The sequence below is a fragment of the Pistacia vera genome, unplaced genomic scaffold (assembly GCF_008641045.1).
Source record: "Pistacia vera cultivar Batoury unplaced genomic scaffold, PisVer_v2 Contig3, whole genome shotgun sequence".
NCBI lineage: Eukaryota > Viridiplantae > Streptophyta > Magnoliopsida > Sapindales > Anacardiaceae > Pistacia > Pistacia vera.
Genome location: NW_022196112.1, coordinates 710,985 through 723,456, shown reverse-complemented (window position 1 = coordinate 723,456; position 12,472 = coordinate 710,985). Strand labels below are relative to the sequence as shown.

Here is a 12,472-nt window from a genome sequence, read left to right as displayed (position 1 = left end):
GATTTATGATATTGTTCAATTTATTAAACATTCAAAATAATAACGAGGAAACATGGAACCAATTAATTGTATAATCTTGCCGGATTTTGAATCTGAATCTTCGCATTCTGCATACGACATGGGCTTGTAAATTAGGAAAATATAAAAACTTCATAGACCTTACATAGAAAATCGAAACTCAACGTTCAAGAATTGAAGCCAACCCATAACAAATTCTGAAGAAAATCTTTTATGGAAGGAATACACCAATCTTGATGCACTGTGAATGTGCAGCCACTTATCCTACTAAAACAATAAACTATTAACCAATAATATAATGCTCCGGTTAGCAACTGACCTTCATAAATAAAAGAATATTCCATCCACAATACAGAAGCAAGTTTAAATCTACAAAGTTACAACATAAAATTTCTTACACTATTAAATTATCATTTTACCGTTAATAATGTATGAATATTGGCATGTAATTCCTAGATGACAAGCCCACACATCTACTTGCACCTGAATCTATTTTGCCATTTCAGGCCGCAGATTTTTTTTCCCCAATTGTGAAATGAAAAGAGAAAACAATGACAGTAACAGTGACGGTTCCATCTTTCAGTAATTTTTACGCTTTCACAATCTTTTCCAAGCCTTGTGTATTTGTTAAAAAATTGAATACAACATCCTCGCAGACATGAAATCAGTAAATTCAAAAAGCTCAGTAGTACTGACTTCTGATCTGTAGGGCATATTCAATCATGGCAAGTTACCGGAATTGAGACCCATAGATTCTGCAAATTCTCTAGCAGCCATATTATCCGCTTGTACCTGCATTAATTGCAAATAACACATAGTTGGTGTCCACATAAAATTAAATGATGTATACTCAAGAGTATTGGTGTCGGCATAGTATAAAATGATGCATACTCAAGAGTTATCCAATCCGTAATGGAAGTAACAAAAAAAAAAAAATCCCAAAAAAGGAAATACTAGTTTTTCAAAGTTGAATCCGAAATTTTTTAATTTAAAGTGATATAATAATTAATTGGAATGGGAAAATAATTGATAGAATGACATACCAAGTGACATGATAGTGTCAATCAATTCACATTATTTGGGATGAAAAATTAGAGACAATTGAGAAGAGTAGCATTACTCTATAATTAAATTGACATGGTTTCAGATTCATATAAAAACACCCAACTAATAACAACAATAGTAAAAATAGCCAGTTAGACATACCTGAAGGCGATGCAACAAATACATCAAAAAGAGATGTACAAATACCTGCAGAAGATTCCTCATTATTGTTATCATATAATTTATATTCATCGATACATATATATATGTTTCAAATAGATGTTGTAACTAAAAGGTGAACCACTCTTACAAGATAGAAAAGCAGGATTACACGTGCTGTTGGATACCGCCAAAGAAATCTTGTGGCCCTGACGGCCCCTGAGTCCAATAGTTTTGCTGCCTTCTGCAACTGCATGAACAGGTTGAAGCAAAATGTTAAAATGAAAAAAGGGCGAGTAAATCATGAGCTACGAGAGCAGGGATACCTGTACGCTCGCTGCAGCCATGTGTCGGTGATGCAAGGGGAGTGGCCTGCAATAACCCGATTGTAAGAAAAAACAGATTGAGGTGAAGTCCCAATACAGATGCAGAGACATTAGTGAACATATGTTTTCCAGATGAGGATGTAAAGGTGGGTGGGTGGTGACATTTTAGTTCACTTTGATTTCACTCAGTTAATTTAATACCAGTAAAAAGTCCATTAAAAATAGAAATGTGTCTGCAGACCTGGAGAGGGGGCTGAATCAGAGGAGAAAGATCAAGACAGGAAAAGCCAACTAAAATTATTATATCATGGGCTTCAAAAAGTCCAAAAGTTGCACAAGGAAGATTCTAAGTCGTATCAAGTACCAGAGAAAGGAAGAGAAAATGCCACTACAGCAGAAAGTAGTAATGCCAGAAGATGTTATCGAACGACAACACTGCAACTAATCTAACTGATTGAGATTATAAAGAGCAGCCAAGGAAGCATTATCAATCTCACTAACATTTAGTTGCTTGGAAGTCTCAATCAGAATTTTCGAATGGAAGAAATAGTGCCAAATCCAAGTGGACAAGATTAAGCCTTTGCACAGTGCATCCAATAACTACCACCAAGTCATACTTCTAGCTTCCAACCCATTTTAAAAAAAAGTCATTGAGACCAACATACAATGAAATTCAGAAACAAGTAACATACTCAAGTGTCTTCATTTCTGTGTCTTCCTCCCAAGAAGACCATGCCCGGCGAGAAACTCTACTTCTTTCTGCCTCAACCTGATCAAGATAATGTTGACATCAAACAAAAACAAATTCAAAAAAGCAAAAATACTCCATACAATATGAGAAGCAAATCAACAGAAAAAAAAAAAGAAAAAAGAAAAAAAAAGATGATTACTTTAATCAAGCAGCATAAAATGCCAAAAACAGACCTGTGCTTCTTGAATACGTTTTATTTCCTTCTCCAATTGGAACTCTGCTGCAGCTTTTTCACTAGCCATGGTTTCTAGCTGTGTTTGCTTGTAGTACTGCATCAGATGACGATTATAGCTACAGAACTTTAAACATAATTATGGGACATTAACTGACTAGATAAGTTTAAGTTTATCTTACCAAGAGATCAGTTAGTTCACGGTAGCGTTTCTCTAGATCCATATGCTCCTGTTACAAGGCAACTAGAACCAATAAGATGACACTTGAGTAAACCATACAAAATCCTGCCAAACCCAGAAACTGATAAGGGAAATCACATGAACAATTGAATTTGATTTATATTTACTCATGTTAAATGTTATAGTTGATTGAAGGGTAACATGATAAAATTAAACATCTACAACGGCATTTTTCAATTTCAAACAATAAATCTCTTGCTCCCTTCAAGGTTAGCACAATAAAAATAAAAAAAGAACCAAGCTTCAAATATCATTAATTGATTTGAGCCAGAAAACTTTCACTCTCTCCCTAGAACAAAGACAGGGAACTTGGTTTATGATGACTCATGATGCGAGAAAAAGCAAACAAAAACAAAGAACTTGATCTATGATGACTCATGATGTCGAAGAAAAGCACAACAAAATCAAAGAAGAAACTAGTCCTATAGTAATTCAACATTTTAAGACAGCAAAGGTCTCTCTCTCAATACAAAATTCAAATGCATACCTGAAACAAAATTAATACCTGTTCAAAAAAAGATTGGGATCACTTGATACAAAAACGTTTGCCTTTTATGATATAAAACCTATGAATTCATAAATATTTTACTTGTTCGTCACTTGGAGACCGCCAAACAACTGAGTGTCTCTTTTAGCTTCCAATTATAAGATGTTTGCACTCAAGGATATAAATAATCAGTTTTTATCCACTCATGATCATGCAATTTCTGCATCTGCAGATCTTCATTATTTGTATTTATTTATTTTGGTTAAAACTATAATTTAAAAAGAGAACAGGAAAAAGGGGAGGGGGTGACTGGCTCAGAGTCATTCCAACTTACTTATCACAAATCCAGAAAGAGTTAACTAAGTTACCAGCACAAGCAGATGTTTGTTATAGAAATTATTTGAACCTACACAATGCACTAAGGACATTTTAAACATAGAGCATTATGGTACATTTCAACTTTACAAGTTCATCACAACTTATAAAGAGAAATTGCACCAGGCAGTTAGTTGAAGCTATAACTAAAAACAAGGCCTAAACTAGACAATTGACAATGGTGACTTCAGCGAAACTACAAAATACATAACACTTTGTCAAGGTATTGGGCATTAAAAAAAAAAAAAAAAGTTCCAGGAAAGTTGGCACTCCATTGTCATGATGTCACAGATTCCTAAGCTGTTGGTGCCCCTAATTCAAGAATCAAAATGATTGATGATAAAAATAAACAAGGAAAAGCAAAGGCCTCAGATAAACCAGAGTGGTCACCTCTCGCGAATAATGCTCCGCATCCCTCTTCATGGCAGCCATTTCGACTCTCATTTTTTGCACTTCCGCCTGCAATTAAACCAGCAATCAAGTCATACCAAAAAAATCCTTAAATTAGCCAGGAAAAACAATGTAAAGTTGAAAATTTATTTTTTGATAGGCAAGTTATCTTATTTATTTAATCGAACAAACTCTGGCATAGAAATCTCTATAGATATTAGCATAAAATCTCAAAACCTATTTTAGAAATCAAGCAACAACTACTTGCCTCCAAAGAAGAAAGCTTGCTCTCAGCATCTCTCTGGCCTTGGCGTGCACGTTCCACTTCATCTTGCCATGCCTGCATCTTAATGTTTAAGACTTCTCAGTGATACTAATGTAACAGATCCCCAAGGGGATAGCGGGATAGCCTAGGCGGTCAAATCCCCCTCAGACCAATTTTTCTTTTGTTGGGGGAAGGATAATGTAACAGATGACAGCATATCATAACTAGTATCACTTTTGGTACACTATACATCAGAATTATAAGAACTTATTTTTAATTGTTGAACTTGAGCAGATCAAACTGGAGACACAGACCCCATAATAACATAGAGCAAAAATAGAAAATGAGGTTCATATACAGTAAATTCTAATTTCTAACAATATAAAATTCTAGAAAAATGCATTAGTTCATGAATAATAATTATTAGTCATAAACTGAGGAACTGGGAATTATTTCTTCATAAAACATCAATTTTCCCAGGAGTACGAAAATCTCTTGCTACAACTTATATCCAAAGAATTCAACTTACAGATTTCCAGTTCACACCGTTTCATTATTTACCTGAATCACTTGATTTGCTTCATCAGGGGACTTCTTTTGTCCACGGCGAGCACGAGCTTCCATATCTTGCAGTTCTTGATTTAATGTTGCACATTCAAGCTGATGGCATATAGTGATAATTATTCAGGAAGTTTCAAACTGTAGATTTATCAAATAGGTGGAAAATAACCGTTTACAGAATGGTTATTAACCATGTGTCTACATACCTCAAGTACCGCTACCTTCTGCTCAAGGTCCCCCACCTTTGCTGTCCTCTCATCTGCAACTCTCTGAATGGGGAAGCATTTATAATATTCGATGAAGATAATATAAACTAATGCCAAAGAATAGGTGTCAAGTTCTACTGAGAAAAATAATAAATTGAACCATTTTATTTCCATCATCGTGACATTCTGAAATTCCAAAGTCTAGACAACATCCATTATGAAGCTAACACAGAATAGACTGTTGAATATGCTTAACAGAGACAGAGCAGCAGGAAGAATCAAACTGACTAGTAAAATGATCCTGAGACTGCAGAGGTTCATCAATAAGGAAACACTGAAAGGTGCAACACCAGTTGGAGGATATGTGATTAATTTTCCGGTTCTTTATTAAGATGGCATGAAAATAAATAAAGATTACCAAACTTATCATAACAAGTTAAAAGTTCCTATCAGTCTGTTAAAGATATTCTGATTATAAAATCCTTGTTAGTCATATACATGTGACAAATATTAACCTATAAATTAAGACCATATTCATACTTAGAATCTTCACTGCAGTACATAAGGCAGTAAAACTGAGTTACTTCAATACAGAAACTACTAAAAGCAGAGCATTGGGAATCAATTGAATGGGAAAATTTGCATGTATTGCAAGTGACAATTTCTCCCAATAATTAAACATGTAATTTTGGGATCTAAAATGATCCATATAATTTCTAGGGAGAGAATAGTCTATGTTCAATTTCCAACTGCATGAAATATGATAAGTTGAGGCAATCAACGTCTATGGATAAAAAAGCAAGACGTCTTGGCATTCATAATAATGGTAAAAATAGCCAAACACATAAAGTGCATTTGCATACCAAACCTACATTATTCACATTCTAGCGAAATAAGCATCCTTTGGCAGGAGAATCATGCACTATAATGAGGAAATGAGCCATAGCATGATAAATTCTTACATTACCTGCACCCTAGCAAGGGCTGTCGATGCCTCAACAGCTCTATGTTCCAGTTCCACTTCCCTTTCCATAGCAGCCTGTTTCACCATATAGAGATTTTAAATTGTGGGAAACTGACTGCAAATACATACATAAACAAATAGTCACCGGTCAGAACCATTTTGGTAGCATTATGTGCAGCACGTTCTTCTTCAGCTCTCCTTTCAGCAGAAGCAAGCTCCTCCCGTACAGCCTAATAAAGAAGTATAATCCTTAGTTATCTAATAGTCTGAAACAGAAAGAATGCTTACAAGGATATGCCAGTATTCATATCACAGATGCAATAAGTATGAAAAACCAACTAATTTACCTGCATCATCCTCGTCTCTGTTAATTCTCTATTTCTCATTATGGACTCCATGTTCATCTGAAAGCAATCAAGTTTATAAATGTCAAAACTAATTTACTAGATGGTAAATAAACATACAAAGAAAAATATATAATTCTAATTTAATATAAAGATAATACATAAAAAATTAAAATAAATCTTTGAAAGAAAGGACCCGTTCTCATGTGCACTACATAGTTTAACATTCCAAAATTTAAAAACAATTCTTAGATGAACCATTTCAAGCAGATGTATAAGATGCAGAATGGCCAGAAGTTTGATGAAGAATTTCACTCCGCGTAGACAGGATAAGGAAAAAGTGAAAAAAAGGATCATGAATCAATAACTGAACTGTACATGGGAAACATTACCAACCTGCAGCGAAGCCAGGTTTCCTTCAGATAAAGCAGCCTGTTTCTTTAGTGTATCTATAGAACTGACAAGCGCCTCAATTTCTGAGTTCTTCGCTGCTAAAGCCTCAGCCATGTTTGACTCCACTTTAGTTACTTCACTTTTAGAAGCAGATAATTCTTGCTGTAGCTGCTTTATTTGAGCCTCAAATGATCTACTCAGTTCTCTCTGTTAAGAAGCATTTTAAAATTATAACCAGCACTTCTGTGATGAAAGGAATAACACGTACAAACAAAGGTAACTTGAATGATCACTCAAATGATAAGATCGAAAGCAAATATGATGATTCACCTCCGCAACAAGAAGTTCCTCCAGCTGTGCATTTTCAGATTTGTACTCTTGAAGACGTGATGAAAGTCCAGCACAAACCTGAGCATTCATCAAATAAAGATTAACAGAAATCAAATTGCCAGGCCAATAGGAAAATAGGAAGGCTCCAAAACTTAGTCCTGGGATTAACCTAACACCTCTAGTTCGCACTTTCATAATAATAAATTAGTAAAGAAGTTCCTCGGTGGTCATACAAATTAATGTCTAATTTAGACCAAAAGCGGAGAGGAAATGAAGAAAACATGGAGGATCAGTTTGGAAGTAAGAAGCCCTTTTGACATCTCTTCATCTGCAAATAATTCTCAATGTGAAAACACACAGAAAAGGGGATGATATTTGGAAAGGAAAAAAGTGGATCTTCAGCATCCCAAATGAATTGGGCTTATTTAAAAAAGGCCATGTTCTTTGGAAGATCTTTAGGTCTGAATAAAGATTCCTTCAAAACAATTTGATTGCAAGGTCATTCCAAATTGGTAAAGTGTATTATGTATGAATGACTTAGGATGAACAGATACTATTAGTATAAACAAAAATGGAGAAAGAAATGGAGAGTCAACCAATAGGAAGTGATAAACGAAACTCAATTTGCTTTTATTATTTAAGCCATAAAGAGTCAGACAAAAGAACAGTCCAGATTATTTCCTACTTAATGCGTTAAAAGTAAAAAAACATGTGAATTCAATTAGTACCCAACCAACTAACAATTCTAATCCAAGATGGACAAATTAAACAACAATTTCTACCCTATAAAGCATTTTATCTCAGAAATTTTCAGTTCTTAAAAATAAACAGTCCACATAAATCATCACATTCTTACTCCCCTGCTCCATATTCACCAACTCCCTTTGAATCAAATAGTAATCCTTCAGTTCTTAAAAACAGTCCAGATAGAAGACTAATCTTTTCCAACAAACAACTGATTGTCAAATTCTTTTGCTCCTAAAAACAAGGTACATGAATTCTGAGATCTTACCCGAGCTAACCTTGCTTCTTTTGACTGGCCAGTGGAAATTGCCGTTTTCAGCAATCCTTGAGCCTCATCAAGTTGGTCCTGTACCTTCGTAGGCGGACTATCCATTTTGTGCTCCTGCTGCTTCTTCTGAGTTGCAACAGTATCAACCTTAGAATCAATATCTTTCAATGGACTTCCACTATTAACAGGAGGCTCAACAACTACAGATAGAGATCTCTCATTATCTGTCTTCAGAGGAACATCAGCATCTTCTGATTTGATTTTTTCTCCAGCATCATTTGAATGATCTTCATTGGCAATCCCAATTTCTTTGGGAAGCAATGATGAAGGAGATTGTTCTACATGAACATCTGAAGCATTCTCATTGAGAAGCTCACCATTTGAAGTTGATACAGCAGTGTCTGCATCAGTAACAGTTACAGGAACTTCTGCAAGATCAGCATCATGTTTACCTGAAGCATTTGCTGGAGGCCCTGTCGAAGGAGTGCTGGGGGTGTCTTTTTCAATACCTTGCTCCTGCTCATTATTTGGGGTCTTACCACTAGGGGTCCTCTCATTTTCAACTGCTGAAGGAGCAGCCCTATCTCTGTCAGGTGTTAAATCTAACTGGAAATTTGTGTGAGCCTGCTCCTGTGCAGTATCACCTATATTTTGAGATTCATTTGAGGAGAGTCTCTTTTGAGCCTGCAACTACCTATGTGTGAGTTAATGCACTTAATCACAGTCATTAGACATGAATAAACTTTAGACCACAACAAGATATAAATATTCATGTTACCTTTGTCCTTGACTTTGTCCTCCTGGCTTGAGATCCTTGTCCGTTGGAAGCTTAAAATTAAAAAGAGAAAGATCAATGGTAAGACGACATGAAACAAAATATATTACAACACAAGAAAGTCAAGGCAACTTATAGCTAGGCAATACAAAATACCACCATTTCTGCAATTGCAATGTCATATATAAATCGAGTCACTTTTAACATTTCTTAGTATGGGTGAAATCATATTTGTAACTCGAATGCAGTTTTTATGCTTTAAAGTTGAAAGAAAGCATTGATTTTATATCAAAAATTCACATTTCAACCAATTCAAAATTGTTTGAGAGCAATTATGACTAAATTCAACCCAAACAATGAAGTTTGCTAAAGCTAGAGTCAGTTATACATGGATATTCAATTAAAAGCCAATGCTGCTTTGAAACTCAAAGCACATCCAAGCAAACATAAATTTCCATATTCACTAACTCCCAATTGTTTGCAGCCCTCCACAATCAATATGTCAACTCAGCAAATAACACCCATATGTGCCAAGGCTACGATTACCGTTAAGACAGAATTGCCAAAACAGCCATCAGGTGCTGTGCCAGTTAAGTATCCCCAGTTAAATTGATGTATCCATGAAAGAATCAAAATCCATTATAAATTCCAGACATCATCTAACTGTAATATTGAGAAATATAAATAAGATTCAGCCGACAAAAGATCTATACCTGGTGTCGGCGAATCAGATTGCTCATCTGCCAAATCACTGACAACCAGCTTTGCTCTTCGGTCTACGACTTCAAACAAATCTGAACCAAGAAAGAAAAAAAAAACAAAGCACTTCCATAAAGTAATAAATAAATTTAAATAAAAGTATTTTGATAAAGAAACAGAAAATCACATCAAAGATGTAGATAGTCTATAACTTGAAGATACATTGACAGATAGCATTTGTCAACAAAGAAGTTTATAACTTTCTCAAAACTATTTACAAGATTCTTAGTACAAACAACAAATTATCAGATCAATGTAGTAACCAAGCTTAATCTGCAATTTAATATTACAAATAGGTTCGTAATCTCACCAACCAACCTCGTATTTGATAGTAGCTTAAAGCCTTAATTCATTTCAATTAAGATTCACATCTAACAATCGAACAATTTACACAATAGATAACTAAATTTTCACAAATAGATTAGAAAAAGATGAGATTAATAAATGAAAGTTGATGCTGAATTGCAGACCTTCGGCAGCTTTGAGCCACGAAGCCATTGATTCTGAATCTCGAAGAATTCGTGCCCTAGAAAATGTGGATCAACGTGACGTCCATGCACCAGCGGGAAAATATGAAGAGAAGTGTAGGTTAAATGGGCAATAGCTGAAACTGAGACAAAATGATTTTGATTTAATGCTTAGATGAAAAGCGATTCGGTTGTTTAGAAAGAATGTGAATTTGAATTTGTTATGTGTGTATGAAGACATTAGTTAGTTAAGGGAAGGGTATGTTACAAGTTAGAAAGCGAGGAATTGAGTGATCTTGCTGTGCTTTCATGACTATGCTAGTGTGATGCTTTCACTAATCTAGGCCGTCCAATTTGCTGAGGTTTGATCAGCCGAGTGTCTCCCTCTTTGGCTGTTTCGTTTCTACCTTCTGCCCTATGTAGAGTACTTTGATCCCTTCAACATGTAATTTTGTTTTGATACTAGTAATCTGATCTGAACTAGGAAAAAAGGTTTTCAAATTGCTTATTATTGTAAAGAATTATGGATCTCTCACCATTTGAAGCATTTCATCATACTATTGCCACCTCTTGACACATGGCAAAGGGTGGTATCAATTTGTGGCACCTAGTGGCTAAATGGCAAGATTTGATTAGTTTGGGGGGTGGCAAGCATTACTCTGTAAACGCTTCCTCTCCTTTGTAATTCTTGTGTACTAACGTGAAAAGATAATAAATTTCAGCCCCTTTGCTGTTCTTCCATTTCAATAGTCCCTTATCTTTCATTAGTTACGTATTAGTCCTTATAATTGTCTTATATTTTGTAATTATTACAATACGTTATCAGGACGACCAGCTTATCAAGTGTAACGATGTAGGCCTACTGAAAGTACATATTTTTTACCCTAAAAATGTTATTTAATTCTTGTTTCCGCTTTTATGGTTGAATTTATTTATTATCATTAAATTCCACGTATTTTCAATCTCACGTGTTTCTTAATCTCTGTTTCCGCCTTTATGGTCGGATCTATTCATTATTATTAAATTCTGCCTCCATGGTCGGATTTATTTATTACTGTTAAATTTCGCCTCCATGGTTGGATTTACTTATTACTATTAAATTCCGCCTTTATGGTCGGATTTATTTATTATTGCTAAATACCGCCTTCATGCTTGGATCTATTTATTGTTGTTAAATACCGTCTTTATGGCTAGATCTATTTATTATTACTAAATAACGCCTTCATGGACGGATCTATTTATAATTGTCATTTTATTTATCAATTCTTTACAACTATCACATTTTATATTTCATTTGTTAGTTTTGGATGCCTGAATGCATCCCATGACATGCATCCAGAAGATGCAGAACTAATTACATTACTCTTATTAATGAATAGTTCTCGAAAATGTCGAACCTTGTGAAGCTCCAGTATGAGGCCTTGAGACTAGATGGAAAAAACTATGATGAATGGGCCTTAGACACTACTCGCCATCTAGAATCTATGAAACTGGGTGAAGTCATTAAGGAAGGAAACATGACGTCCCTGCAGGACAAATCAAAGGCTACTATTTTCCTTCGGCATTATATCCAAGAAGGGCTACGAGCTGAGTATAAGGATATAAAAGATCCACTTCAATTGTGGACTAATTTGAAGGAGAGATTTGAACATAACAAATTAGTAATACTCCCAATGGCTCAGTATGATTGGACTCATTTATGTATACAGGACTATAAATCTGTCAGTGCATATAATTCTGCTTTATTTGGGATTGTCTCCAAATTAAGAACATGTGGAGAGAAAATAACTGAAGAAAATATGTTGGAAAAAACATTCTCCACTTTTCACCCCTCCAATATGCTCTTGCAGCAGCAATACAGGGAGCATAACTTTAAGAAATATTCTGAATTAATTTCTTGTTTACTTGTGGCTGAGCAAAATAATGAACTGTTGTTAAGAAACCACCAAACTCGCCCCACTGGTTCCCAACCGTTCCCCGAAGTGAACGCAACGACTAGTAGTAATAATCATGGGAGTGGGCGGGGTCTAGGTCGAGGTCATGGGCGAAATAACTATCAACCCAGAGGTGGTCATAATAAGAAATTTCAATCGCCCCACCCAAAGTAGAGCAAGACTAAATCAAAAAATGAAAGAAGCCACCCACATACCAAGAAATCAAGAATAATGAAAACAAGTGCTATATATGTGTAGGAAATGGCCATTGGTCACGTACCTGTCATACGCCCAAGCACTTGGTGGAATTGTATCAAGCATCGATTAAGAACAAAAAGATAGAGAGACAAATCTAACTGATGCCCCTGAGTCAAATCATATTGATAACTCTGAACCGATTGGCCTTAATGTCTTAGATTTCTTTGGAGATGCCGATATGGAATGTTAGAGTCATTATGAAAATGCCTGTGATTTCCAGGATTTATGTAACTTTTGTCAT

The 12,472-nt window shown here is 35.2% G+C and overlaps 2 protein-coding genes across 2 annotated transcripts; one reads left to right on the top strand and one right to left on the bottom strand.

Annotated features, from left to right (window-relative positions):
• Positions 1 to 324: 324 nt before the first annotated feature.
• On the bottom strand, positions 325 to 10,313 carry LOC116135399 (golgin candidate 1-like). Its single transcript, XM_031421101.1, has 20 exons — positions 10,043 to 10,313; positions 9,527 to 9,607; positions 8,817 to 8,851; positions 8,039 to 8,722; positions 7,027 to 7,104; positions 6,700 to 6,903; positions 6,307 to 6,363; positions 6,115 to 6,189; positions 5,963 to 6,034; positions 4,996 to 5,058; positions 4,790 to 4,888; positions 4,232 to 4,309; positions 3,964 to 4,032; positions 2,653 to 2,700; positions 2,472 to 2,567; positions 2,240 to 2,316; positions 1,548 to 1,593; positions 1,373 to 1,471; positions 1,225 to 1,269; positions 325 to 810 (listed from the first exon to the last, which is right to left on the bottom strand). Exons 1-20 carry the CDS (start codon positions 10,068 to 10,070, stop codon positions 739 to 741), a joined length of 2,106 nt encoding a protein of 701 aa, XP_031276961.1. The 5' UTR covers positions 10,071 to 10,313; the 3' UTR covers positions 325 to 738.
• A 1,114-nt stretch (positions 10,314 to 11,427) lies between these two features.
• LOC116135424 lies at positions 11,428 to 12,147 on the top strand. The gene has a single exon (XM_031421127.1). The coding sequence runs from the start codon at positions 11,428 to 11,430 to the stop codon at positions 12,145 to 12,147; it is 720 nt and encodes a 239-aa protein (XP_031276987.1).
• The last annotated feature ends 325 nt before the right edge of the window (positions 12,148 to 12,472 follow it).